The sequence below is a fragment of the Palaemon carinicauda genome, chromosome 1, assembly GCF_036898095.1.
Source record: "Palaemon carinicauda isolate YSFRI2023 chromosome 1, ASM3689809v2, whole genome shotgun sequence".
Taxonomy (NCBI): domain Eukaryota; kingdom Metazoa; phylum Arthropoda; class Malacostraca; order Decapoda; family Palaemonidae; genus Palaemon; species Palaemon carinicauda.
The window spans coordinates 186828326-186839812 of NC_090725.1; the positions used below are offsets into that span (position 1 = coordinate 186828326).

At 41.1% G+C, this 11487-nt stretch overlaps 1 protein-coding gene across 1 annotated transcript; it reads right to left on the minus strand.

The window, feature by feature from the left end:
• Window positions 1-722: 722 nt before the first annotated feature.
• Window positions 723-3090, minus strand: LOC137633421 (uncharacterized). Its single transcript, XM_068365695.1, has 3 exons — window positions 2073-3090; window positions 1502-1970; window positions 723-1398 (listed from the first exon to the last, which is right to left on the minus strand). Exons 1-3 carry the CDS (start codon window positions 3088-3090, stop codon window positions 723-725), a joined length of 2163 nt encoding a protein of 720 aa, XP_068221796.1.
• Window positions 3091-11487: the final 8397 nt, after the last annotated feature.

Below are 11487 nucleotides of genomic sequence, written 5' to 3' on the forward strand. Positions count from 1 at the left end.
AATGCAAAGAATAAAATAGATACAACAAAATACAACTTAATAGTGACTAATACAGTAAATATTAATATCACTCACAAAGTCCACCTGACTATATGTAAACAGTTATCCAAATTTAAAACAAGAGTGTATTCACTTATGGACTGTCAGTCAGACCTTGCTACTAAAGACTAAACGTTAAAATATAAACAGCCTGGAAGCAACCACTAGCAAATAGACAGTAACCATATTAATGCTCGTTTAAGGGTAAACAGCATTTACATACACCCAAATCCTTAGAGTAATAAATATTTAAACATCACAAACAACCGTTTGAAAGTTCACCACACTCCCGCCTAGTGGAGACTGCAATGAACCACAATAATTTAAAGGACTTTTGAAACATACATATAGAGACCAAATCAGTTTGGTAAAGGAAATTCTGCCTATTTAATTTTGAGCATCTTTATCTGCCTTAGCTTGGAATCCATGTTGAAGCTCTTGTACCGTAGCAATTAAGCAGAGTTTATGAATGGGTCTCTCCAAGAACCACCTTTCCATTCTCCACTTTTCGAACAGTAACTCTTCGAACAACCCCATCTTTTCCGGGATGAATCCTCTCAACAAGACCGCGCCTCCAGTCCCCAAGGAGCGACACCTCCCTTTAGGCCTGGTTCCAGAAGAAGAACCAAATCACCAACTTGAAGATTCTGTTTGGGATGAAACCATTTCGATCTTTGTACTAGCTAAGGAGGCATATAACGAATCCAAGTCTCCCAAAATATCTGAATTCTCTGTTGAGCTACCACTACCATGCTTCTCAAGTTCACTTCGTTACCGGTATATGGTTGTAGAACTGAAGGTTGCCCGTGAGGAAACAGTAAGTCATTGCCGGTTATAGTTGGGAACTCAAGGGGATCTGGTCCGCTTGGGAAAAGTGGTCGTGAATTAACAAGGTACGTCACCTCTGACAGTATTGTGTGCCATTCCAAAGCACTGAATTTCTTGTGGTGATAATCTGTTACTGCATCTAAACCTCTCCTACAGCTTCTAATCAATGATTCAACAACACCATTCATATGAGAAGCGTGAGGTGTGTTGAATTTCCACTCAAATTTTGTCCCAGGTATTGCAAACTTGCCCTTTATTAGGCTCTCGTTCCAAGAATTTATCCACTTTTGCAATTTCTCTTGAGCCCCTATGAAATTGCGTCCTCTGTCACTTACTGCCAAAACTGGATGGATTCCATGATTACAAGTAAATCTTCTCCAAGCACAGAGAAAATCATCTGAAGACAATGAGTCGACCAGTTCAAGAGATATAACACGAGTGATGGTGCAAGTTATGATCATTATACTTCCTTCAGTGCTTACATTACGAGTTAACTTTATTTTGATAGGGCCAAAGTAATCTAATGCAACTCTGCTAAAGGGGGAGGGGGGTATTGAGCTCACCTCTGAAACTTGGCAGTTCCCCCATCTGTTGGCCCAACAATAGGCAACGTCTGGTTCTGCAAAAACAATACTTGAAAGCAATGTCCTTAAATAATCTTGCTCCTCCAATAATGTAAACTCCACGCTTAAAAGCTAAAGCAATTGTGACTCTATATCCTTGATGACCTGTACATTGATGAATCATCTGAGCGAATGGTTCAGCTAGGGAAGAATTCCTCACCAATAAAACTGGATGCCTCTGCTTGTAGGGTAATTGGAGCTTATGTAGTCTGCCTCCAATTCTTAAAATGCCTTTTTCATCCAACTTTGGGTCAAGCTTTTTAATCTGTTTATGATTAACTTCATATTGATTATCTAAAGACTTCTGGCTTGCATAAAATGAAGCCAGTTCTGCTTCTCGTATGTCTTTAGGTTCTAGATGACTTTGATAGTTTTCTGGGTTTTGTTGTAATAGTAAACGGCTGAAGTAAGCAGTTATTCGTACAAGTCTATTCCAGTCTGAAGAGAGTTCTGTAAATCTTTCCTCAAAACTCTTATCAGCTAAAATTCCAACAAATTGGATCCTTTTAAGAGATTCTGGTGTCTACTCTTTAACAATACAACGCTTCTTCTCAAAATCATATGTCGGTTCCCCAAAATCACAATCTTGCGAACTTTTCAGAAGAAAATCAGGACCATTGATCCATCCTTGTAGTTCACTTGGCTTTATTGGCTTGGTTAATGCATCTGCAGGATTCAATTGTGAAAGAACATAGCAAAATTCTTTTGAAAATCCTGGCAAAGCATCCTGAATTTCCTGAACTCTAGTTGACACAAATGGTTTAAAGGATCTAGCAGGAGAGCGAGCCCAGGCCAACACTACTTCTGAATCGGTCCATAATTTCATGGTACTAACCCTGCCAACCACTTGCAAAACAAGCAAGGCAAGTCTAGCCATAACCACAGCAGTAGTAAGCTCAAGACATGGAATAGAACGCTGTTTTAACGGAGCCACTAAAGACTTTGCGATGACGAATTTCAGTTCTGCTCCATGAGAAGTATTCCATTTCAGCCAGATCACAGAACCTAGGGCAGATTCACTGGCATCACTAAATCCATGAAGTTGAGGGTCTCCTAGAGAATCTTCTGGCTTTATCATCCGATCTAGTCTAAATCCAATTAGTTGATTCATTTCATGAACATATCCCTTCCACATTTTGATTTGTTCTTCACTCAATTCATCATCCCAACCAACTCCACTAGCCCATAAATCCTGAAGACAAATCTTGTATCTAATTGTTACAGGAGATAACATACCTGTAGGATCCCACAACTTTGATACCAAACTAGCAATCTTCCACTTTGTTAGTTTTGAAAACTCCTCACTGAATTTGTCTAGCTGAATAGCCATACTATCCGTAGCCTTATCCCATACATGACCCAAAACTCGTTTTTGCTTGTCTTCTGGGCATCGGTCAACAGAGGGGTCATTAGAATGCCATTCTTTTATTCTGAAGGAGCCCTTTCCTAATATCCGATCCACCTGATCCATGGCTGCAATAGCTAATTCACTCTTATCAAATGATTCAATCACATCATCCATGTACATGCAACAGTTAATTAACTGTGCTCCAATAGGTTCCTCCTTCTTGAATGTATCTGCCAAAGTGCGTACAGACATTATAGTTATGTCTGGTGCTAGTTTATCCCCAAAAGGAAGGCGCAGCGCCAGTGACGAATTGGAGAAGATAAATCAAAACGCCATACAAACCGGTGATATCTCTGATCCTTTTCAGCCATAAGTATTTGATTAAACATTTTTTGAACATCGCCTGCAATTCCTATGCTTTTCATTCTCCAGTGAAGAAGGCAGTACAGAAGAGAGTTCAAGAAATCTGGCCCTTTGTAAAATCCATCATTCAAACACAAGCCATTGAACTTGGCAGCAGGATTCCATACGATGCAAACCTTTGTTGATTTGTGTAGTTGATATACAGCATGATGTTGTAAGTACCATCCCTCATCTCTGGATTCCTCTGGATATAATTCCCTGACAAAGCAACTGTCAATTAATTTCTGGATTTCTTTGCTATATTCATCAAAGGTTCGTTCGGCATTCTTAATTAATCTTTTTTCTTGGCTCATAAGTCTTATACCTGCTTAAGGCTTGTTACACTTCAATGCTTCAGGGAAACTGGGCTTCCAAGGCATTTCCACAGTCATGCAACCATCCGCATTAATGTAAAGCTTATTTCGACAATGTTTTATGAACTGAGACTCTGCTATTTCCTTATCTGAGCAAACACACAATGTTGTTGGTTTGACACCACCAGCATCAGATGTATAATTTCTGCAAATCCTCCAAATGACTCAAAAACTGGACCCTTGATGCAGCATGTGGTTTGGGTTTTGGAATATTCTCTCCAAAGATGGTCCACCCCAAAATACTTCTGACGGCAACTGGAGACGATTCAGGAGACACAGAGTCTTTTACGCTCTCAACTGGCATTGTAAGGAAATAATAGTCATAACCAATGATGATATCAATTTCTGTTTCATCTGTGGGTAACATTCCCTTGGCAGCGTTCAGATGAGGATACTCATAAAAAATATCCTCTCCAACTGCAGGACTGTTATGGGCTGGTTTCTCAATTCCAATTGCAATTGCATTGTATGACTTAATTCCATTCACTTGTCTAATTTGGATAGAAAACTTGGCACTGCTTTCCTCAGCAATACCTCCTCCAGCTACTCCATATCGAAACTTGAATGGTTCACCTTGCAAGCCAAAATGCTTGGCTGTGGATAACTTAAGCAATGTTGTATCAGCACCTGTATCAATAAATGCAACCACGCGGAGCCATTTTTTCTCAGCATCTTGCAGTTGTACATACGTTGTAGGGGAGCAGTGTCAATGAATTTTTCCTTCCTGGCTTGAGTTCAAGGTCCCTACTATGTTGAATGTTGCATCTGCATCTGAAGCAACCTCCCGTGCATGACCAATGTTGCACTCAGAAGCACTTCCCGACAGAGTTAGATTCGCGTTCAAAGTAGAAGTACCGCCCGCCCGTGAACTTTCCAACCCAGAAAAAGTCCTTGGCTGAACTTTATTTCAGTATGGTGGGCAGGCTACAAATTGATGATGATAAAGTTGGCAATTTACACAACGTGTCTTATCCGGGCGTGTACAATTGATTGCGTTGTGGTTGGCTCTAAGACAAAAGAAACATCTCTTACTGCTCACAATCATCCTTCGTCTTTCTTCCTTGGTTTTTTTTTATATATAAAGATAGGACATTTAATGATCAAATGAGTTTTATCCATGCAAAAGGGGCAAGCCCTCCCATCATCAACCAATGTAGCCAAGGATTCATCACATTCTGAGCTTTTGTCTCTAAAATAGTTTACAGCTGACTTGTTAGTATTATCACTCAGAGAATGGGGATGTTCTCGACGCTCTCTAGCTTCTGTTTCTCTCCATAGATATGTAATCAACTCTGCTAATGTCTGATTATGACATTTTGATTGCTGCATATATTCGTAATAAATTCCAGAATCGATCTTTCTGCTGGCAATTTCAATTGTCATGAATGAATCCAATTCCCTTTCTTAACCAAGTTCTCTCATTCGCCGAGCAAAATCAGTCAGTCCATCCAAAATCTGTCTCATCTCCCTTGCTGCTGTAGACTTCATTGGTTTCAAGGCTTCTAAACCAAGTAGTACATTTCGTATGATGGCAGATGTTGGTACCTTCTCTTCAAGGTGCCTCCAAGCTTCATTTTCACCATCAACAGAACTGCAATCCACAATAGTATCTTGGACTACTTTTGGTAATGTGTTGCCATTTAACAAGATCATGAGCTTTTCTTTACCATCAGTCATACCAGCTGATTCAAAGTATTGGTCCATTCGAACCCTCCACGACTGAAAGTCTCGGGGTGCTCCATCCCAACACGGTGCATGAAGACCTGGAATTCGAATATCATCCAACTTAGTCGAAAGCTTCTCAATAAGCTTCAACATTTCTTCGTCCTTTGTAGAGTCAGTTGGCGTGTGTTTGCCTAAAAACTCCGAGCGTAGAGAAGACAATATGACAGCTCTTGAGTCCAACTCCTCTGACTGGGTCTCCAGATCACGAGCCCATTCGGTCATATTACCACCTTTGTTATATATTAAATCATTGCAGGATAGAATTTTTTCCATCTGATTCAAAATTTCCTGAAAATTGTTTATTCGTCCCTCCATCATGGATATTCTGCGATTTATTTCAACATTGTCGGTACAGCCGTTTTCAAGGAGTTCCTTTAGCCCATTTTCCCTCGAGTAATTTTAGACTTCAAGTATATCCGAGTTTTCTTTTTCTTTTTCTTTTTTTTCGTAGTCCGCTGCTACAAAGTCCTCCATGGCAGAAGTCGATTTGCGTTTACTTCATTAATTTGGACAACGATGAGATTCCACAAGTCAAGGAAAACCACTTCTACCACTTCTCTTTATTCAGTGAAGTCTACAAAGAAGAAAAAACACAAAATAAATGACAAATAAAACTGCACCAAGTAATGACAAAATACAAACTGCTTATGGTATAACGAAAATAAAGACAAAATATTTAAATGCAAAGAATAAAATAGATACAACTTAATAGTGACTAATACAGTAAATATTAATATCACTCACAAAGTCCACCTGACTATATGTAAACAGTTATCCAAATTTAAAACAAGAGTGTATTCACTTATGGACTGTCAGTCAGACCTTGCTACTAAAGACTAAACGTTAAAATATAAACAGCCTGGAAGCAACCACTAGCAAATAGACAGTAACCATATTAATGCTCGTTTAAGGGAAACAGTATTTATATACACCCAAATCTTTAGAGTAATAAATACTTAAACATCACAAACAACCGTTTGAAAGTCCGCTACAATATATATATATATATATATATATATATATATATATATATATATACACACACATATATATATATATATATATATATATATATATATATATATATATATATATATATATATATATATATATGTGTGTATATATATATATATGTATATATATATATATATATATATATATATATATATATATATATATATATATATAAACATAAATGATAATGATAGGCTTTGTGTGTTGTGTAGGGAGGAAGAGGATACTAAAATGTTTTGCTGTAATAAGTTAATAAAAGTGAGAAACAATGACACAGAGATAGGGAATTTTGAAACACCAACTAAAGATGTAGCCCGGTATATTATAAAGACCTTTGAAGTTAGAAGTAAAAGTATGTAAGCTGTGTAGGAAATTTTTTATGATAATGAATTTTCTGTAAATTGCAGCGCTTTGCACCTACTACGCTTCTTCTAGCAGTGTGCCCACAATTGCAGTGTGTCGTTGTGGAGGGAGCAATGAGGAACTGCAACACCCTCATCCAACATGCAACCCACTCCCGAGATATATGGTAGTAATTATCCCTAAAAATCGGGTATAGAAGAGCATCACCGATTAATATTTGTCCAAGGTGATTTATTAAACGCACTGATACAATACGCATAAACATATTATTATTATTATTATTATTATTATTATTATTATTATTACTTGGAAAAGCAGGATGCTATAAGCCCAGGGGTTCCAACAGGGAAAACAGCCCAGTGAGGAAAGGAAAAAAGGAAAATAAAATATTCTAAGAAGAATAACATTAAAATAAATATCTACTATATGAACTATAAAAAAACATAGCAAAATAAGAGGAAGAGAAATAAGATAAAATAATGTGCTCGAGTGTACCCTCATGCAAGAGAATTCTAATACAAGGCAGTGGAAGACCTTGGTACAGAGGCTATGGCACTACCCAAGAATACAGAATAATGGTTTGATTTTGGAGTATCCTTCTCCTAGAGGAGCTGCTTACCATAGCTAAACAATCTCTCCTACCTTTACCTAGAGGAAAGTGGCCACTGAACAATTACAGTGCAGTAGTTAACCCCTTGGGTGAAGAGGAATTGTATGGCAATCTCAGTGTTGTCAGGTGTATGAAGACAGAGGAGAATATGTAAAGAATAGACCAAGCTATTCAGTGTGTGTGTAGGCAAAGGGAAAATGTACCGTAACCAGAAAGAAGGATCCAATGTAGTACTGTCTGACCAGTCAAAAGACCCCATAACTCTCTAGCGGTAGTATCTCAACGAGTGGCTGGTGCCCTGGGCTACCTACTACATACAAATGTAACAAATAGAGAAAAAAACAATACCTAACACCACATTTCGGATATTCACAAAAATAAATTTAGTAACCTATGAAATGGAGGATGGTACACTTCACTTTTATGACTAAAGATGAGTTTGTTATAAAGAGAAAGAACTGAAATGCATAACCATTACTTTGAATATCACGCATACACATTACATATGTTGCAGCACAAATAACCGATTTTGAGCGAAGCGAAAAATCTATTTTTGGGTGAGATAGCCAAGGCGTCCTGATGGAAGGATCCTTTTTGGTAGCTTCCTTGGGTAATCACTACTAGGATTTTCCCAGAGAATTAAACCACAGGTTATCACAGAATTCTAACTTCTGGAGCGAGTATCCTAAGGGTTTCCCCTTAAGACATCGTGTAACAACAGGGGACACGCATGTATAAACGTGCCACATAGCTATCTGCACCCCATATAGAGTTAACGCTTCAATATGGCGGACAGGGAGTGGCTGGGAGCTGAGCCGCAGCCAATCTAGACGTGGCGATATCGGTACTCGCGATGTAAACAGACGGACGCCATTGCTTTTGATGACGTCACGTCCGTCCTCATTCTGAAAGTCTGGAGCTCGCTCATCACCATGATACAGCGGCGCAGGGCGGGACCTGATAACAGACAGGGTGGGTCCATCAGGACGCCATGGCTATCTCACCCAAAAATAGATTTTTCGCTTCGCTCAAAATCCGTTTTTTGGGCTCAAGCCATGGCGTCCTGATGGAAGAGTACCAGAGAATTAGTGTATCGTGGTAGACTTTTTCCCCTTTATAAGTGAGTGCTAAAACATTGAGCCGAGAGCATAGTGGTCTATACTAGAGCTACCGTGAGGCAGTTGCCTTCCTGCCCCCCTGGCATGGAAGTCCCCACGGGCTATGCTGAGATCAAAGTGGTCATGGGAAGGTTATTCATATAGGCTGAAGGAACAATGAGATCCATAAGATAAGTCAGAGCGATTTGGTATTCGCGTCGAAACAAACTTGAAGAAGTGGTGGTTGTACACTTCGTGCATGGAGTTGACTCATCTTCATAATTGAGTAAGTATTCGCTAAGGAACTTACTTGCTCTATATAAATAAATGCCCGGAGTAAATCCTGGCATTTTCCTTAACCAAGAATAAAGGGTAATAAAACTATGACAATTAGTATATTTCATAGTAAGAAAGGAGCAAGGGAGACGCACAAGTAATAAAATAGACATTTTATTATATAATTGCAGGTAAATCAATACATGTCATGCAATAATTAGTAAAAAACATTTACATTGATAAAAATGTACATAGTCATAAAGGCGTGCTCTTGAGTCTGAAAGGGAAGAATCAAGTATTAGTAGGCACTCGTTCTACGGAACGTTAGTCTTTATGTAACACACGTCATGCACGTGGCATGTAGCACTCATGTGGTAATCTACTATGACATTTCACCTGAGGTAAGAACAGTTAAAGAAAACACAAGGTGGTTTCTGCTTCACTACGTATCACTTGAGGGTCAACATAGGCACCCGACGAGTTAGAGTCCCTAATAACTCACTGTTCTAAGCAGAGTTCAGAGCAGGTTTCATAACACTACCTGCGGCTACCACAAAATGTTTCACTTCGTGCACTTGTTTCGCATAATGTTTAAAGAAAACACGCGAGGATTTCCAGCCTGTATAGTTCTTGAGGCTTTCGAAATCCATACTCTGAAAGAAATTCAGAGACGAAGCGACTTTCCTAGGATCATGACCAGCGGGTGTACTGTCTGGATCCGCTCTGCGAATGAAGTAGGTGATTTTTGCTCTCAATTGTTTCAGTGACAGGTCGCTGCCCGATGTTTCTCCTTTGAAGAGTTGGCCTCCACCAAAGTTTGAAGTTCTATGAAGATAGACCTTAAGGCTCTCTACTGGACATAGAGAGGCATCTTCCTTCAAGGGGCATATCCTCCACGGGCCCCATCGTTTGGTAGGTAATTCGTTCTTTGCGAGAAACGTCGGATCAGGGAAGAGGGAGAGGTCTCCTGAATCGTTGAAAACGATATGTCCCTCTTCTCTAGATAGTGCCACTATTTCGCTGACTCGGGCTCCCGAAGCTAGAGCGAAGAGAAATATAACTTTCTGAGTCAGGTCCTTGAGAGGGCATGAATCATTGTCCAAGTTGGAGGCGAAGTGGAGAACTTTGTCTAGAGACCAAGTGATTGGTCTCGGAGGAGGTGCCGGTCGTAAACGGGCACAGGCCTTCGGTAGTTTGTTGAAGATGTCGCTAGACAGATCTATTTGGAAGGCGTATGACAAAGGTCTAGTCAAGGCCGATTTGCAAGTAGAAATCGTGTTGGCTGCCAAGCCTTGTCCATGAAGGTGAATGAAGAAGGACATGCAAAAATCTATGGTGATTTTCGAGGGGTTCTTTGCCTTGACGAAGGAGACCCATTTCCTCCAAGACGATTCGTATTGCCTTCTCGTGGATTCGGTCTTGTATTCCTCGAGGAAGTCTAGACTCTTCTTCGAAATCCCAAACCTTTTCTTAGCGGCTAGGGTGAGAAAATCATGAGATGAAGGTCCTTGATTTTCGATGATGAAGCGAAGACAGTCGACTTCTGTATTTGCTGGGAGAGAACTGGGTCCGGGAGGGGGATCAGCGTTGGCTGCATCTCCAGGATCAAGGGGTACCAGTTGCTGCGGGGCCACTTGGGAGCCACTAGAGCTGCTGTCCCTTTGAAGGTTCTCAATTTGGAGAGGACTTTCAGCAGAAGATTGGTGGGAGGGAACAGGTAAATCTTGGCCCATCTGTTCCAATCCAAGGTCATGGCGTCCACCGCTTCCGCTTTGGGGTCCTCGTACGGGGCTACATATCGAGGAAGTTGATGGTTGTCGCTCGTTGCGAAGAGGTCGATCTGGAGTTCTGGGACTCTGTGAGAGATGAAGGAGAATGATCTTGCGTCTAGAGACCATTCCGACTCTATCGGGTTTGTCCGAGATAGAGCATCCGCTGTCACATTGCGGAATCCTTGTAGGTGAACTGCAGACAGGTGCCATTTCTTCCTTTCTGCCAGACGGAAGATTGTCAGGAGCACCTGATTTATCTTGGGCGATCTTGAGCCCTGGCGATTGAGACAACGCACTACCACAGAGCTGTCCAGGGTCAGGCGAATGTGTATCGACGGGGGCGGGGAGAGTTTCTTCAGCGTCAGAAGAACCGCCATGGCCTCCAAGATGTTGATGTGAAACGTCTTGGATAGGGGAGACCAAGTGCCTTGAGCCTGTTTTTGGTGGGAGTGACCTCCCCAACCCTCCAACGAAGCGTCCGTATGGATGTTGAGAGATGGAGGTGGGTGTTGGAGAGGAAGGGACCTTTTTAGGGCCCTCGCTTCTGACCACGGCTTTAGAAGAAGTCGAAGTCTGCTTGGGAGCCGTCTCTTGAGGTCTCTTCGAGCGATGGATGCGGAACGTCTCCAGACTCCCGCTGCATCCTTTAGCTGTGCACGGAGCACTGGGTTTGTGATCGAGGCGAACTGTAGAGAGCCTAGAACTTGTTCCTGCTGGCGTCTCGAGATCCGTTTGGATTTTAACAGTCGCTTGACAGACCCTGCTATTTCCTTCCTTTTCTTTGCTGGAATGGAAAGGCGGTGTGACTGAAGATTCCAGTGGATGCCTAACCATTGGAACTTCTGAGCTGGAGATAGGCGAGACTTTTTCGCGTTTATCTGGAATCCCAGGTGTTCGAGAAACTGGGTAACTTTTCTGCAGGATTCTATACAATCCTCGGGCGAGGGCGCCCACACTAGCCAGTCGTCGAGGTAGGCCATCACCTGGACGTTTCGGATGCGGAGCTGTTGTACTAC